Source organism: Bufo gargarizans, chromosome 6, assembly GCF_014858855.1.
Source record: "Bufo gargarizans isolate SCDJY-AF-19 chromosome 6, ASM1485885v1, whole genome shotgun sequence".
NCBI classification, from domain to species: domain Eukaryota; kingdom Metazoa; phylum Chordata; class Amphibia; order Anura; family Bufonidae; genus Bufo; species Bufo gargarizans.
This window is the reverse complement of record NC_058085.1, coordinates 28,256,969-28,276,329: the sequence shown is the minus strand read 5'-3', so window position 1 is coordinate 28,276,329 and position 19,361 is coordinate 28,256,969. Positions and strand designations below refer to the sequence as shown.

The window sequence follows — 19,361 nt, the reverse complement described above, 5'->3', positions numbered from 1 at the left end:
TAATATTTGGCAATTTAATTATTCTACTATGAAATAACTTACCATATAGGAGTCTCTTTTCATAGATTTGTATTTCTATTATGTGTTATGTAGGCTGAGGTATACGCCTACTATTTGTGATTGACAAGTGGCTACGGCCGCCTGACCTGGGCGTCTGACGTCATCCCACGTGTGTGTGGGTAATCATTATAAATGTGAGATTTGTATCATTTCTACTATGCTTGCTGATGAAGGCTGGACGGGCCGAAACGCGTCCTTTATTGTACCTACTTATGGAATAAATATAAAGAATATTGATAGAAGAAACTCTGGTCCGCTGGGATTCCTTTACATACCAAAACCTTCTAGACAGAACAGGAAGACAGCATTAAAGGGTTTGTTCAGGAATAAGTAACTTCTTACATGTGTCCGCAGCCTCTACTATGGAAAGATTCATACGTACCTTCTACCCTCAGCTCTGGTTATGTGTGCCAGCTCCTGTGTGCCCATCTTCCAGGAAATGTTGTTTGCTTCCTCGCCGGCACAGGCATGGTCACCTGCTTTACTGCAGCCAATGACTGGCTTTAGTGGTGATGTTTTTCTTGTGGACATGTTACCCCTGAATCCAGTCATTGGCTGCAGCAGAGCAGATGATTATGCCCATTCCGAGGAGGTAAACAAGCCACGGATCGAAAGAACTTTGGCTTACCGGCTCCACAGCCCTGGGACGGCCAGAAAGGGCAACAGGTGCGCAAACAATGTAATGTTATATACACAATGTAATGTCAGGGGTGGAATATAAGGACTACACTCCCTGCATTGCAAACTGGTTGGAATAATGAGGCAATCAGATTGGATTTATACAGGAGACCTGCAGCTATTTGGGTCAGATAAGTCCTGCTGTCCGGTCGTTTTTGGTCATCATTCTAATTACTGATCTTTTCAGGTCATATAAAACCTTCCACACGACTTCTCCATCCGTCTGATGACTTCTACAATATTTCTTTCACAGCTTGTGAATCCGGGTGAAGATCTGAACAATATTAATCCTACAGAGACCTATGTGAGGGGCGATGAGCAGAGTACAGAGGACATTCCTACAGATAACCGCCCAGGTGAGTAGTGACCACTAAGTAAAGCAGAGAGGTCTCTAAGATTCTGCTTCTACAAATGTAAAAAAAATATAGATATATTGTGCAATGTGGGAATAATGATATTACAATTATTATTATTGATGAGTATATATGAAAGTATAAAGGAACAAACATAAATCTCACATACGGAGAGACTTGTACACAATAACAATTACTAATAATTACTACTAATAATAAAGTTACTCCCAAGACCATTTGGTAACTAAACCACAAATTCCTATCCCTCTACAGTACAGTGTTGTTACTATACAGAGGTCTTCTCATGTCTCTCCAGTCCCGGTCTTTGCTCTGGCCCCTCCAGGTTTCCTCTTCTGTAGCACTTTTCTTTTCTCTTCTCCTTCTCTCTTCTGCCTCTTCGCTTCTTCCTTCCTTCCTTCCTTCCTTCCTTCCTAACAGCCAGTCCTAGCATTGTCTAGAATATGGCTTGGACACATCTTTTTGGTTGTTCCTCATGGTTTTCTAGCAATTTCCTGCCCCACTAGCCATGTAACACCTACTGGACAATTGTCAGACATTCTTTAGATAATTGACAACTACAGTACCTTTGATGCTAATGGACCATTGTCCAGATAGACAGTACTCACTCACTGGCTTTGAGAGGACCAGGCACTAATTACTAGGAAGTTGCTGAGAACAGGATACCAATACAACATATGGCTTACATCTTTTTCCCAAAAATTCTTAAAAATCTTTATTTCTTACATGTGCATAAATAAATTCACCTACACGCCTTGACATGCTATCAATGGGGTTATTAACCCCTTAATGACCACCCATATGCCTTTTTACAGCGGTCACTAAGGGGCCTTAGGCTAAGCCGCCATTTTTTTTACGGCTGCCCAGTCTAATTTCTGCACGGGTCCCCCGTTCAGAGGGGAGCAGGATCCCCGCTCTCACAAGAGAGCCCCGGCCCTGCTCTAACAGCCCGGACTGGCAGTAGTGCCAATCCAGGCTGTTTAACACTTTATATGCCGTGGGCCTGCCGCATGTAAAGTGCTGACAGAGGGAGGGGACTCCCTCTGTCTCCCATCGGTACCCCGTAAATGCCGATGTGTGTGGACGCTGGCTGGGGTCTCGTGTAGGCCCTAGGCTAGAGTAATTACCAGCAGGCTGCTCCTCTCTGGCGCGCTGCTGGTCAATGTCAGAATAGCACTGACATTAAAATGCAATTCACTATAGGGACAATGCATTGTATTTTAAAATCTATAAAAAAAGCTGTCTGTTATAGTCCCCTTGTGGGACTATTAAATTGATTAAAAAAGTAAAAAAAAATCCCATTAAAAAATTACGCTTTTATTTCCATTGAAAATACGCTTTTCATTTTTTTAAAAATTGCAAAAAAATAAATAAAAATCTCCTCCATATGTTTGGTATTTCCGTGTCCATAATGACCCATATTTCATAAATATTACATAAATTATCCCCTACGGTGAACACCGTAAAAAAAACAAAAAAAACCCATAATTGCTAATTATTCTTAGTTGCCACGGAAAAAACGTAATAAGCTATCAAAAAACGACATTTGCTCCAAAATAATACCAATAAAAAATAGAAGTCGTCCCGCAAAAATCAAACCCACACACAACTCCATAGAAAGAAATGGGGATCGACCAATATAGATTTTTTAGGACCGATACCGATAATCTGGAACTTTCAGGCCTATAGCCGATAATTGATACCGATATTCTGTGCATTTTTTTTTTTTTTTAAATAAAAAAATCCTACACAAATCTGCTGTTAAATTAACATGTTTATTGTTAACATTTAGATTTTTTTTGTAAATCTTTCTTTTTCATTAGTGATATGAGTCAAATACAACAAATTGTACCACTTCTTTTTCTTTTTTTTAAAATATCAGTCAAAGGTAATGTAACGGACCGTTTCAGCAGACAAGGGGTTAAAATCCGTTTAGGCGATATACCCCTTTCCGAGAGACAGGCACAGCTACTGCAGAACACCAACCTCCCGAACTGGATACAAGATAGCACTCCAAACTGGAACCTCGCGAATAGCTGTCAGCAGACGAACAGGAAAAGCGTACAGTCAACTTACACTCCTGGCAATCAGTCTCCAACAGCATACAGGGAATCCCCCCCAATAACGAGACAAGGCTCCGTCTTGAGGGTCAGCAGTCGTCTGATGTGCTGGCACACCCAGCCTTGTTTTTATTACAGTTTTGCAAATACAGAACAGATACAACACATCCCCACAATGCATCATGGTTTCCTCCCCTCTGCCTGGGAGACCACCGAGGGCAATCCAATTATCTCTCAGGACAAAGGGGAGATCACCAATACACATGTGGAGACAACAGGACAGACATCACCATTTAAACACACAATGGGACAATAGAAACACACCCACAAAAAATCCTCCTCTCTGCCGATGATGATTATTTGAACACAAGGGTGAATATAATTATCAAAGGCAGAGAAATACAGTTTTATAAAACATATCACAGGAACCCCAAAACATGCAATAACCCCATAACCAATATATCCTCGGAACCGGGGGATCTGGGTGAACCACATGTCCAAAATTCACCCACATCCGTTCAGTAGTTTGGAAGATACAGTTACACTGAAAATATACAAGTTATACAGAAAATAGTCACTAATAAATGTGTCCCCTGTTTGGTAGTTTCAAACTACTGAATGATGTCTCTGTGCACCAAATACAGGCAAGATAGCACCGTGTTGGAAAGTCAGAACAGTGTCTGTGAGTTAAAATGGCCGCTATCTATTATTCTCACCATGTGCTTCATCCAAGCAAGTAAGGCAAATGATGCAATCCAGGGACAGAGGGCTCAGTCTCAAGTGCCTTAAGACCCAATAACTTAAGGGACCATAATCCCAGGGCAGGAGGCTGGTAAACAGCCCCCTCCAAAACACAGTGGCGAGGTTGGTTTCGCCACAGGTAACAACTAACAAGAAAGAACAACAATGTTCAAATGTGGACATCACCTGATTCACCTCCCACCACCACAGGTTGACATGTTTCAAACTGTAGCGTTCTTAGGCTACTTTCACACTTGCGGCAGAGAAATCCGGTAGGCAGTTCCGTCGCCAGTTTTTTTGGCCAGAGATAAAACCGTAGCATGCTGCGGTTTTATCTCTGTCCTGATCAGTCAAAAAGACTGAACTGAAGACATCCTGATGCATCATGAACGGATTGCTCTCAATTCAGAATGCATGGGGATAAAACTGATCAGTTCTTTTCTGGTATAGAGCCCCTGTGATGGAACTCTATGCCGGAAAAGAAAAACAAAAGTGTGAAAGTACCCTAAGTTGTAACCTCCTGGACATTCGAAACATGTCATCCTGTTATGGTGGGAGGTGATGTCCACAAGATGAAACCTGTGATATAAAATTAAAAATAAATACAATGCAAGTGCAACGGTAAATTTATCCAGTGCTGGAATTTATCCTTTCACATTTATGTGCCGAGAACCCGCCTTGGTACACAATGAGAGAATATTTAGAATTTCTTTAATACTTCCAGTTGAGAAGGAGTACATTGTAGTGCAGAAGCACAACATTTCTGCATGTTCTCCTGTTAAACGGCTTCTGTTTCTTTCGTACATTGCTGACACTTCACTAAATACACGCTCACTGGGTACAGAGGAGGGTGGAGAGCAAAGGTATCTTCTGGCATAAGAAGCAAGGGTTTTAAAGCGTGCCTCATTTTCTTTCCACCACTCACGTGGATTGTCCTTTCTATTGATCACTGGTTCTTTCAAATAATGATGAAGCTCATCATCAAGGCAGACCTTTGGTATAGTTAGAGAATCCTCTACATGAGGCCCCAATAAAAGGCTGAACATGGCATCAATTTGGCCATGTTTAAGCCTTTTTTCCATGTGTTTCCTTTTTGGGAATTTATATGTTTCTGTTGCATCTTCATCCTGCTCTTCCAGACTAGTAGTACTAGTAGTAGGCTCTTCCAGACTAGTAGTACTAGTAGTAGGCTCTTCCAGACTAGTAACATCAGGCTCTTCCAGATGTGACCTTTCTGGAACCTGCAACTCCTTTCGCATATCTTCTGTCAGCCATTCTTTTGCCTTGCTCAATACATTATCAGAAGAGAAAGCATGATGTTTGAATCGAGGATCTAAAAGACATGTCAACACTACGTTTATATTCTCTTCATACTTCAAAAAATGTTTGTTGAGGCTTTCCTTCATGACCTCCCTAAGCGTTTTAATGCCTCGTGTAGTGAGCCCTTCATTCTCTTGAAGAAGCATCTTCAGCACTCACACATGGAATGACGGATGACACACTTGAGTCGTTATGGCTAACCTCTTTGGTCACTTCCTCTATTGGGAGGAGGGTCTGAATCAGATTTGCTACAATCTCCCACTGATCAGCATTAGGGCAAGAATATCCTCCATGTTCACCAGCGTAGATGCTAAGGGCTCGCTTTTGTTCCAGCATTCTTTGTATTCTTAGATGGGTCCAAAGATTTGATGTACTCTTTGTTTTTGCAGTTGCAGATCCCATGCTCACATTGATTTTGCATGTGTTGCACATTGCCCATCCTGGGGTGGGTTGACTGAAATAGTCCCAAACTAAACTTAAATTTTTTCTTTGTGCATCCACCTGCATTGAAAGAAGAGGGTAACATGACTACTAGTGCTATTAGCCTTTTAGGAACAGTACAGATTAAGGAACAGCGCGCAAGAAATATGTGGAATTGAGGGGGGAGTAAAATATATATATATATATATATATAACCTGTCCTATTTTCTGCGCTTTGCGGACAAGAATAGGCAGTTATATTAAAGGCTGAGTGTCCGTGCCATTCCGCAAATTGCAGAACATGCATGGACGCCATCCGTGTTTTGCGGATCCGCGATTTGTGGACCGCAAAACACACCAAGGTCGTGTACATGAGGCCTTATACATACCTCATATTACACATATACAGTGTATAATACCTCGCTCATAACTACATCATACGCTCCTTAGAGTCCTTATATACCTGATAATAGTATACATAATATACACTCACCTAAAGAATTATTAGGAACACCTGTTCTATTTCTCATTAATGCGATTATCTAGTCAACCAATCACATGGCAGTTGCTCCAATGCATGTAGGGTTGTGGTCCTGGTCAAGACAATCTCCTGAACTCCAAACTGATTGTCAGAATAGGAAAGAAAGGTGATTTAAGCAATTTTGAGCGTGGCATGGTTGTTGGTGCCAGACGGGCCGGTCTGAGTATTTCACAATCTGCTCAGTTACTGGGATTTTCACGCACAACCATTTCTAGGGTTTACAAAGAATGGTGTGAAAAGGGAAAAACATCCAGTATGCGGTAGTCCTGTGGGCGAAAATGCCTTGTTGATGCTAGAGATCAGAGGAGAATGGGCCGACTGATTCAAGCTGATAGAAGAGCAGCGTTGACTGAAATAACCACTCGTTACAACCAAGGTATGCAGCAAAGCATTTGTGAAGCCACAACACGCACAACCTTGAGGCGGATGGACTACAACAGCAGAAGACCCCACTGAGTACCACTCATCTCCACTACAAATAGGAAAAAAGGCTACAATTTGCATGAGCTCACCAAAATTGGACTGTTGAAGACTGAAAAAATTTTGCCTGGTCTGATGAGCCTCGATTTCTGTTGAGACATTCAAATGGTAGAGTCTGAATTTGGCGTAAACAGAATGAGAACATGTATCCATCATGCCTTGTTACCACTGTGCAGGCTGGTGGTGGTGGTGTAATGGTGTGGGGGATGTTTTCTGGGCACACTTTAGGCCCCTTAGTGCCAATTGGCCATCGTTTAAATGCCACGGGCTACCTAAGCATTGTTTCTGACCATGTCCATCCCTTCATGACCACCATGTACCCATCCTCTGATGGCTACTTCCAGCAGGATAATGCACCATGTAACAAAGCTTGAATCATTTCAAATTGGTTTCTTGAACATGACAATGAGTTCACTGTACTAAAATGGCCCCCACAGTCACCAGATCTCAACCCAATAGAGCATCTTTGGGATGTGGTGGAACAGGAGCTTCGTACCCTGGATGTGCATCCCTCAAATCTCCATCAACTGCAAGATGCTATCCTATCAATATGGGCCAACATTTCTAAAGAATGCTATCAGCACCTTGTTGAATCAATGCCACGTAGAATTAAGGCAGTTCTGAAGGCAATAGGGGGTCCAACACCGTATTAGTATGGTGTTCCTAATAATTCTTTAGGTTAGTGTATAATGTGTGTTATATATATATACCTCATACTATTATACATATACCGTGTGTATTATATACCTCATATTCATACTACATCATACACACATTATAGTATGTAATTGTAATGCGTGTATGATGTAGTATGAGGTATATAATATTATAATACATATATAACACACTGTATATATGTATAATAGCATGAGGTATATATAACACAGTATATGTTATGTATATGTATACTATTATCAGGTATATAAGGACTCTAAGGAGTGTATGATGAAGTATGAGCGAGGTATATGATATAATATAACACACTGTATGTGTGTAATATAATGAGGTATATAAGGAGTCCTTATATACCTCATTATATTACACATATACAGTGTTATATATCATATACCTCGGTCATACTTTTATCATGCACTTCTTAGAGTCCTTATATACCTGATAATAGTATACCATCATATACTGTGTTATATACCTCATATAACACATATACAGTGTGTTACAGGGAGTGCAGAATTATTAGGCAAGTTGTATTTTTGAGGATTAATTTTATTATTGAACAACAACCATGTTCTCAATGAACCCAAAAAACTCATTAATATCAAAGCTGAATATTTTTGGAAGTACTTTTTAGTTTGTTTATAGTTTTAGCTATTTTAGGGGGATATCTGTGTGTGCAGGTGACTATTACTGTACATAATTATTAGGCAACTTAACAAAAAACAAATATATACCCATTTCAATTATTTATTTTTACCAGTGAAACCAATAGAACATCTCAACATTCACAAATATACATTTCTGACATTCAAAAACAAAACAAAAAACAAATCAGTGACCAATATAGCCACCTTTCTTTGCAAGGACACTCAAAAGCCTGCCAGTGTTTTGATCTGTTCACCATCAACATTGCGTGCAGCAGCAACCACAGCCTCCCAGACACTGTTCAGAGAGGTGTACTGTTTTCCCTCCTTGTAAATCTCACATTTGATGATGGACCACAGGTTCTCAATGGGGTTCAGATCAGGTGAACAAGGAGGCCATGTCATTAGATTTTCTTCTTTTATACCCTTTCTTGCCAGCCACGCTGTGGAGTACTTGGACGCGTGTGATGGAGCATTGTCCTGCATGAAAATCATGTTTTTCTTGAAGGATGCAGACTTCTTCCTGTACCACTGCTTGAAGAAGGTGTCTTCCAGAAACTGGCAGTAGGACTGGGAGTTGAGCTTGACTCCATCCTCAACCCGAAAAGGCCCCACAAGCTCATCTTTGATGATACCAGCCCAAACCAGTACTCCACCTCCACCTTGCTGGCGTCTGAGTCGGACTGGAGCTCTCTGCCCTTTACCAATCCAGCCACGGGCCCATCAAGACTCACTCTCATTTCATCAGTCCATAAAACCTTAGAAAAATCAGTCTTGAGATATTTCTTGGCCCAGTCTTGACGTTTCACAGCTTGTGTGTCTTGTTCAGTGGTGGTCGTCTTTCAACCTTTCTTACCTTGGCCATGTCTCTGAGTATTGCACACCTTGTGCTTTTGGGCACTCCAGTGATGTTGCAGCTCTGAAATATGGCCAAACTGGTGGCAAGTGGCATCTTGGCAGCTGCACGCTTGACTTTTCTCAGTTCATGGGCAGTTATTTTGCACCTTGGTTTTTCCACACGCTTCTTGCGACCCTGTTGACTATTTTGAATGAAACGCTTGATTGTTCGATGATCACGCTTCAGAAGCTTTGCAATTTTAAGAGTGCTGCATCCCTCTGCACGATATCTCACTATTTTTGACTTTTCTGAGCCTGTCAAGTCCTTCTTTTGACCCATTTTGCCAAAGGAAAGGAAGTTGCCTAATAATTATGCACACCTGATATAGGGTGTTGATGTCATTAGACCACACCCCTTCTCATTACAGAGATGCACATCACCTAATATGCTTAATTGGTAGTAGGCTTTCGAGCCTATACAGCTTGGAGTAAGACAACATGCATAAAGAGGATGATGTGGTCAAAATACTCATTTGCCTAATAATTCTGCACTCCCTGTATATGTATCATATATACCTCCATACTACATCATGCACACATTACAATACAATTACATACTATATAATGTGGCACTGTGTATGATGTAGCACGGTCGAGGTATAGAATACATGATATAACACACTGTATAATAGTATATAAGCCTGAGGTATATAAGGTGATTCAGATTGTAGGTAACAAACTATGACGGCACACGTATTTATTTTACCATGGCACAACTGTATAGAGTCTAGACTGTAATGGTGGCAGACGCAGGCACTCTGGTTCTCGCCACTGACCTCCTCCAATGACGTCAGCGTCTGCTATGGAGTTCCGTTCGGCACGTTGTAGGCAGGCACGCCCACAAGCGTAGTCTCTCCTGTACTCCCGCGATAGTTGGCAATGGCAGCCGAAAGACATGGCCGGACTCAGACTTCGGGCGGGCACATGCGGCGGGCGCCATAAGCATTATCGGTGGTATCGGTAGTTTAGATGCCGATACCGATAACTTGCAAAAACATGAATATCGGCCGATAATATCGGCCAAACCGATAATCGGTCGATCCCTGAAAAAAAAAATACAAAAAATTTATAAGGAACGCGACAATTAAAAAAGGAAGAAGAACCCTTGGGCAGTAAGGCCCAAAACAGGCTGGTCACTAAGGGGTTAATGATGGTCTGAGGAATGTTCTGCCATGCTGAATGCATTTGGGCGAGCAAGCCATCAAGATCTGCTGTTTAAATCTAAAGATGCATTTACACCAACAGATCATCTGACAGATTTTATGACCAGTCATTGGTCAGATGGCCGTTGGTATCTGGTGGGACCTTCCATTGCCCTTTTGTATCAGTATAAATGGTGTCAGTGTGCAGCATAATAAATCTTCTACATTAAACACCAAGTAATACTGGATCACATATTATTTAACATTCCCTAATTGACTCTTCTGATTGATTCATCAGAATTACACCTGAAATTAATTTCAAGAAATAGTTCATCTGTAGTGATAGAATTTTCATTATCATTGGATGGTGTTTATATATGAATCGCAGGCCCTTAATATTAATCCACGAAAAAAAAGATGATTTTATGGAGCGTGCCTTCCAGTTTGTTTACTTGAGAGTGACAGGACTGTGCTTCCTACTGTCCATTCTACTCTCCTCCCTCCGAGTCCAGCTGCTGTATCTGTCATCCATTATAGTCCAGGTCTCATTTCCCGGCCTGCACTCTCCCCAGCAGCAGGTGTGATACAGTGATGTCATTGTACCTGCTGGGCTGAGAGGGAGAGCGCACAGACCTGAGATAATCCCCCGGCCTGTGCGCGCTCCTCAGCTCAGCAGGAGAGATGACGTCATCACATCATGTCTGCCGCTGGGAAGAGCATGATGTGCTCGGTATTACTTTATTAATTTTATTCATAGTATAGGAGCTTCACTGATATAAAGGGGGGCACTAAGCGACAGTACTACTGCAGGAGGTGCCCAAAGGGGGCATAGTTGTCAGGCCACTAAGGAGAAGTATTATTGTAAGGGGCATAACTATTGTGTGGGGGCACTAAGGGGGCATAAGTACCTTTTGGAGACATCAAGGGGGCATTCTTCTGAGTACACTAAACAGGAATTCTACTGTGAAAGAGACTCTTAGGGTAGATAACTATGGTGTGGGGAACTAAGGGGACATTCAGCGCCTCTTGTCCAGTGCTAGGAAATGTTTTATTTATATGTATTTAAAATGACTGATTGGGTGGAGGTTGCAGGGAATTTGCTCATGATTAAGGATGAGCGAACCCGAACTGTATAGTTCGGGTTCGTACCGAATTTTGGGGTGTCCGTGACACGGACCCGAACCCGGACATTTTCGTAAAAGTTCGGGTTCGGTGTTCGTCGCTTTCTTGGCGCTTTTTTAAAGACTGCAAAGCAGCCAATCAACAAGCGTCATACTACTTGCCCCAAGAGGCCGTCACAGCCATGCCTACTATTGGCATGGCTGTGATTGGCCAGTGCAGCATGTGACCCAGCCTCTATTTAAGCTGGAGTCACGTAGCGCCGCACGTCACTCTGCTCTGATCAGTATAGGGAGAGGTTGCAGCTGCGAAGTTAGGGCGAGATTAGGCAGTGATTAACTCCTCCAAAAGACTCCATCCAGTGATCGATCTGCAGCTGTGGATGATTGAACTGCTGCTATTGAATTGCTCACTGTTTTTATGCTGCCCAGAGCGTTTTTCAGTCACTTTTTTTCTGGGGTGATCGGCGGCCATTTTGTGTCTTGTGGTGCGCCAGCACAAGCTGCCAACAAGTGCATTTAACCCTCAGTAGTGTGGTTGTTTTTTGGCTAAATCCTACATCAGGGTCAAGCTGTCACACCAAGTGCATTTAACCATCAATAGTCTGGTTATTCTTTGGCCATATACTACATAGGGCCAAGCTGAGCCTGTCACCAAGTGCATTTAACCCTCAATAGTGCGGTTGTTTTTTGGCTAAATCCTACATCAGGGTCAAGCTGTCACACCAAGTGCATTTAACCATCAATAGTTTGGTTATTTTTTGGCCATATACTACATCAGGGGCAAGCTGAGCCTGTCACCAAGTGCATTTAACCCTCAATAGTGTGGTTGGTCAAGCTGTCACACCAAGTGCATTTAACCATCAATAGTGTGGTTATTTTTTGGCCATATCCCAGTCTAATTCTGTCCGTAAACGTATACCTGTCACCCAGCGCCTAAATAATAGGCCTCAAATTTGTAGTCTGCTAAATCTGTGGTTATTGCTGTAGCTGGTCAAGTTATTTAGTGTCCGTCAAAGCACAGTTTTTGTTCTGGGTTGAAATACAATTCCCAATTTAGCAATTCTCTAAATTAGTGGTTTCTGCTGTATCAGGCCTACTTTAAATTTATCCCTAAAAGGGAATATAAGATTCAAGGTGCACATGGGGTCATTCTCAATAACTTCACACACACGCTACTGTGCATATCCCAGTCTAATTCTGTCTGTAAACGTATACCTGTCACCCAGCGCCTAAATAATAGGCCTCAAATTTATAGTCAGCTAAATCTGTGGTTACTGCTGTGCCTGTATTAGTGTAATACGGTACCTAAATAGATAGCCAGATAGTGTTAGGTGTCTTTAAAAAAAGGCCTGAATTTGAATTCAATACATTGGGCCAAATAATATTTTTGTTGTTGTGGTGAACGATAACAATGAGGAAAACATCTAGTAAAAGACGCTGACGCGGACATGGTCGTGGTGGTGTTAGTGGACCCTCTGGTGCTGGGAGAGGACGTGGCCGTTCTGCCACAGCCACACGTCCTAGTGTACCAACTACCTCAGGTCCCAGTAGCCGCCATAATTTACAGCGATATTTGGTGGGGCCCAATGCCGTTCTAAGGATGGTAAGGCCTGAGCAGGTACAGGCATTAGTCAATTGGGTGGCCGACAGTGGATCCAGCACGTTCACATTATCTCCCACCCAGTCTTCTGCAGAAAGCGCACAGATGGCGCCTGAAAACCAAGCCCATCAGTCTGTCACATCACCCCCATGCATACCAGGGAAACTGTCTGAGCCACAAGTTATGCAGCAGTCTCTTATGTTGTTTGAAGACTCCGCTGGCAGGGTTTCCCAAGGGCATCCACCTAGCCCTTCCCCAGCGGTGAAAGACATAGAATGCACTGACGCACAACCACTTATGTTTCCTGATGATGAGGACATGGGAATACCACCTCAGCATGTCTCTGATGATGACGAAACACAGGTGCCAACTGCTGCGTCTTTCTGCAGTGTGCAGACTGAACAGGAGGTCAGGGATCAAGACTGGGTGGAAGACGATGCAGGGGACGATGAGGTCCTAGACCCCACATGGAATGAAGGTCGTGCCACTGACTTTCACAGTTCGGAGGAAGAGGCAGTGGTGAGACCGAGCCAACAGCGTAGCAAAAGAGGGAGCAGTGGGCAAAAGCAGAACACCCGCCGCCAAGAGACTCCGCCTGCTACTGACCGCCGCCATCTGGGACCGAGCACCCCAAAGGCAGCTTCAAGGAGTTCCCTGGCATGGCACTTCTTCAAACAATGTGCTGACGACAAGACCCGAGTGGTTTGCACGCTGTGCCATCAGAGCCTGAAGCGAGGCATTAACGTTCTGAACCTTAGCACAACCTGCATGACCAGGCACCTGCATGCAAAGCATGAACTGCAGTGGAGTAAACACCTTAAAAACAAGGAAGTCACTCAGGCTCCCCCTGCTACCTCTTCTGCTGCTGCCGCCTCGGCCTCTTCTGCTGATGCCGCCTCGGCCTCTTCCTCTGCCTCTGGAGGAACGTTGGCACCTGCCGCCCAGCAAACGGGGGATGTACCACCAACACCACCACCTCCGTCACCAAGCATCTCAACCATGTCACACGGCAGCGTTCAGCTCTCCATCTCACAAGCATTTGAGAGAAAGCGTAAATTCCCACCTAGCCACCCTCGATCCCTGGCCCTGAATGCCAGCATTTCTAAACTACTGGCCTATGAAATGCTGTCATTTAGGCTGGTGGACACAGACAGCTTCAAACAGCTCATGTCGCTTGCTGTCCCACAGTATGTTGTTCCCAGCCGGCACTACTTCTCCAAGAGAGCCGTGCCTTCCCTGCACAACCAAGTATCCGATAAAATCAAGTGTGCACTGCGCAACGCCATCTGTGGCAAGGTCCACCTAACCACAGATACGTGGACCAGTAAGCACGGCCAGGGACGCTATATCTCCCTAACTGCACACTGGGTAAATGTAGTGGCAGCTGGGCCCCAGGCGGAGAGCTGTTTGTCGCACGTCCTTTCGCCACCAAGGATCGCAGGGCAACATTCTTTGCCTCCTGTTGCCACCTCCTCCTACTCAGCTTCCTCCTCCTCTTCTTCCACCTGCTCATCCAGTCAGCCACACACCTTCACCACCAACTTCAGCACAGCCCGGGGTAAACGTCAGCAGGCCATTCTGAAACTCATATGTTTGGGGGACAGGCCCCACACCGCACAGGAGTTGTGGCGGGGTATAGAACAACAGACCGACGAGTGGTTGGTGCCGGTGAGCCTCAAGCCCGGCCTGGTGGTGTGCGATAATGGGCGAAATCTCGTTGCAGCTCTGGGACTAGCCAGTTTGACGCACATCCCTTGCTTGGCGCATGTGCTGACTTTGGTGGTGCAGAAGTTCATTCACAACTACTCCGACATGTCAGAGCTGCTGCATAAAGTGCGGGCCGTCTGTTCACGCTTCCGGCGTTCACATCCTGCCGCTGCTCGCCTGTCTGCGCTACAGCGTAACTTCGGTCTTCCCGCTCACCGCCTCATATGCGACGTGCCTACCAGGTGGAACTCCACCTTGCACATGCTGGACAGACTGTGCGAGCAGCAGCAGGCCATAGTGGAGTTTCAGCTGCAGCACACACGGGTCAGTCGCACTGCGGAACAGCACCACTTCACCACCAATGACTGGGCCTCCATGCGAGACCTGTGTGCCCTGTTGCGCTGTTTCGAGTACTCCACCAACATGGCCAGTGGCGATGACGCCGTTATCAGCGTTACAATACCACTTCTATGTCTCCTTGAGAAAACACTTAGGGCGATGATGGAAGAGGAGGTGGCCCAGGAGGAGGAAGAGGGGTCATTTTTAGCACTTTCAGGCCAGTCTCTTCGAAGTGACTCAGAGGGAGGTTTTTTGCAACAGCAGAGGCCAGGTACAAATGTGGCCAGCCAGGGCCCACTACTGGAGGATGAGGAGGAGGATGAGGATGAAGCATGGTCACAGCGGGGTGGCACCCAACGCAGCTCGGGCCCATCACTGGTGCGTGGCTGGGGGGAAACGCAGGACGATGACGATACGCCTCCCAGAGAGGACAGCTTGTCCTTACCCCTGGGCAGCCTGGCACACATGAGCGATTACATGCTGCAGTGCCTGGGCAATGACAGCAGAGTTGCCCACATTTTAACGTGTGCGAACTACTGGGTTGCCACCCTGCTGGATCCACGGTACAAAGACAATGTGCCCACCTTACTTCCTGCACTGGAGCGTGATAGGAAGATGCGCGAGTACAAGCGCACGTTGGTAGACGCGCTACTGAGAGCATTCCCAAATGTCACAGGGGAACAAGTGGAAGCCCAAGGTCAAGGCAGAGGAGGCGCAAGAGGTCGCCAAGGCAGCTGTGTCACGGCCAGCTCCTCTGAGGGCAGGGTTAGCATGGCAGAGATGTGGAAAAGTTTTGTCAACACGCCACAGCTAACTGCACCACCACCTGATACGCAACGTGTTAGCAGGAGGCAACATTTCACTAACATGGTGGAACAGTACGTGTGCACACCCCTCCACATACTGACTGATGGTTCGGCCCCATTCAACTTCTGGGTCTCTAAATTGTCCACGTGGCCAGAGCTAGCCTTTTATGCCTTGGAGGTGCTGGCCTGCCCGGCGGCCAGCGTTTTGTCTGAACGTGTATTCAGCACGGCAGGGGGCGTCATTACAGACAAACGCAGCCGCCTGTCTACAGCCAATGTGGACAAGCTGACGTTCATAAAAATGAACCAGGCATGGATCCCACAGGACCTGTCCATCCCTTGTGCAGATTAGACATTAACTACCTCCCCTTAACCATATATTATTGTACTCCAGGGCACTTCCTCATTCAATCCTATTTTTATTTTCATTTTACCATTATATTGCGAGGCTACCCAAAGTTGAATGAACCTCTCCTCTGTCTGGGTGCCTGGGCCTAAATATATGACAATGGACTGTTACAGTGGTGGCTGACGTGAAGCCTGATTCTCTTCTATGACATGCAGACTGATTCTCTGCTGACATGAACCCAGATTCTCTGTTATGGGACCTCTCTCCTCTGCCTGGGTGCCTGGCCCTAAATATATGACAATGGACTGTTACAGTGGTGGCTGACGTGAAGCCTGATTCTCTGCTATGACATGAAGACTGATTCTCTGGTGACATGAAGCCAGATTCTCTGTTACGGGACCTCTCTCCTCTGCCTGGGTGCCGGGGCCTAAATATCTGAGAATGGACTGTTCCAGTGGTGGGTGACGTAAAGCCAGATTCTCTGTTATGGGACCTCTCTCCAATTGATATTGGTTAATTTTTATTTATTTTATTTTTATTCATTTCCCTATCCACATTTGTTTGCAGGGGATTTACCTACATGTTGCTGCCTTTTGCAGCCCTCTAGCCCTTTCCTGGGCTGTTTTACAGCCTTTTTAGTGCCGAAAAGTTCGGGTCCCCATTGACTTCAATGGGGTTCGGATCCCGAACCCGAATATTTCCGGGAAGTTCGGCCGAACTTCTCGAACCTGAACATCCAGGTGTTCGCTCAACTCTACTCATGATGGGTGCCAACCTGGCCTAGTTATGCCCCTCGGTCTACTATTAGATTGTGATCTTTTTGGCCACCACCTTTTTGGTTTTAGTCAGTTTATCCTTGTATTTTGTGCCATACCTTTTTATGTGGATTTTTTATACTGAAATGTAATAAAATTTCAATAGAATATTTTGGTATATTATTCATCAATAATAAAATGTCTTTTGTTCTTGGCAGATGACTGTACCAGGAACTTAGAGAAACATCTGGTATCTTCGGATTTTGAAGTAGATGAACGTGGTATCACACGAGATACATTTGAAGAGCATGCCAATATCCAAGATATATTTTCATCCAATCTCAGCAACAATGCATCATTTGATTCTTTTAAACAGGTCCGATCTTCTGATTCATCACAGACTGTAACACAGAATACAAGTCACAGCAGAGGTGCTAAACATCCAACAGCTTATGTAAGAGAGAAGACATTTTCATGTTTAGAATGTGGAAAATGTTTTACCAATAATTCATCTCTTGTTAAACATCAGAGAATTCACAGAGGAGAGAAGCCATTTTCATGCTCAGAATGTAGTAAGCGTTTTTCTCAGAAATCATATCTTGTTGTACATCAGAGAGTTCACACCGGGGAAAAGCCATTTTCATGTTCAGAATGTGGGAAATGTTTTAACCAGAAATCAGCTCTTGTTACACATCAAAAAACTCACAGAGAAGAGAGGCCATTTTCATGTTCAGAATGTGGAAAATGTTTTAAGCATAAATTGGCTCTTGTTGTACATCAGAGAGTTCACACCGGGGAAAAGCCATTTTCATGTTCAGAATGTGGGAAATGTTTTAACCAGAAATCAGCTCTTGTTACACATCAACAAACTCACAGAGAAGAGAGGCCATTTTCATGTTCAGAATGTGGGAAATGTTTTAAGAAGAAATCATCTCTTGTTGTACATCAGAGAAATCACACCGGGGAGAAGCCATTTTCATGTTCAGAATGTGGGAAATGTTTTAACAATAATTCACATCTTGTTGTACATCAGAGAAATCACACAGGAGAGAAGCCATTTTCATGTTCAGAATGTGGGAAATGTTTTAAGAAGAAATTGGCTCTTGTTGTACATCAGAGAAATCACACCGGGGAGAAGCCATTTTCATGTTCAGAATGTGAGAAATGTTTTAACAATAATTCATATCTTGTTGTACATCAGAGAACTCACACAGGAGAGAAGCCATTTTCATGCTCAGAATGTGGGAAATGTTTTAAGCATAAACAAGCTCTTGTTACGCATCAGAGAATTCACACAGGAGAGACGCCATATCCATGTTCAGAATGCAGTGAATGTTTTAAGCAGCTATCGGCTCTTGTTTTCCATCAGAGAGATCACACAGGGGAGAAGCCATTTTCATGCTCAGAATGTGGAAAATGTTTTAAGCAGAAATCGGCTCTTGTTATACATCAGAGAAATCACACTGGTGAGAAGCCATTTTCATGCTCAGAATGTGGAAAATGTTTTAAGCAGAAATCAACTCTTGTTACTCATCAAAAAACTCACAGAGAGAAGCCATCTCCATGCTTAGCCCTTTAGTGACCTCCCTTATGTGTTTTTTGTTTTTTTATTCTTTTTATTGAAACATTATAGTTAAAGAGGAGATAATGTACCAGGAGGTATACTGAAATGGTTTGACTATCTCTGAGATTTCAGAGAGGATGAAATGTGTGGTCAGAAAAGTCTTCCATTTTTGAAAGAATTTAGTAGCAGAGCTCTTTTTGTGCCTTTTTGCCTCGATCTGATCATACAGAACTGTATCTTCAGTTGTGAAATCACTGTTGATACGTCTGGCATTAAGCTGGAGAGCCAGTGGTGTAATACTACTCTTTTGGCCACCAGCAATATTGAGTGGAGGAAGAGGAACATTTTGAGGGCGAGTAGCTTGGTGTGTTGGAAAGCGAATATAGTAAAACAACAATGTTTGAGGGGGAGGTTGATCGACCAGTATGTCCTGACATATACTATCAGACTTTCCCAAAATTTTTAGACCTGACGGCATGACCATATGCCATGCCAAAAATCTGAAGCTGGCTTTTTACATTTGGAGAAAGAGTAAAGAGCAAGGGTAAATCAGATCCTAGGGAATGATTTATCCAAAATAAAAGAAGAACTTGAGGTGCTAGTGGAATAGAAGTGTTAGTGATAGGTATACCACTTGGTACATAGTTACATAGTATATAAGGCCGAAAATATACAATTGTCCATCCAGTTCGGCCTGTTATCCTGCAAGTTGATCCAGAGAAAGGCAAAAAAAAACACCTGTGAGGTAGAAGCCAATTTTCCCCACTTAAGAGGGAAAAAAAATTCCTTCCCGACTCCAATCAGAATAACTCCCGATCAACGACCCATCTCTAGTAGCTATAGCCTGTAATATTATTACGCTCCAGAAATACATCCAGGCCCCTCTTGAACTCTTTTAGTGAACTCACCATCATCATCAGTTCCATAGTCTCACTACTCTTATCATAAAGAATCCTCTTCTATGTTTGTGTACAAACCTTCTTTCCTCCAGATGCAGAGGATGTCCCCTCATCACAGTCACAGTCCTGGGGATAAATAGATTATATATTTATACATAGTTATTAGATCTCCCCTCAGTTGTCTTTTTTCAA

At 43.9% G+C, this 19,361-nt stretch overlaps 1 protein-coding gene across 1 annotated transcript; it reads left to right on the top strand.

Moving 5' to 3' along the window:
• Window positions 1–1,042: 1,042 nt before the first annotated feature.
• LOC122942516 (zinc finger protein OZF-like) lies at window positions 1,043–18,972 on the top strand (the record flags this gene model as incomplete). The annotated part of the gene is made up of 2 exons (XM_044300182.1): window positions 1,043–1,094; window positions 16,925–18,972. Coding segments are annotated over 2 exons (1,413 nt in total), but the record flags the coding sequence as incomplete, so codon positions are not given.
• Window positions 18,973–19,361: the final 389 nt, after the last annotated feature.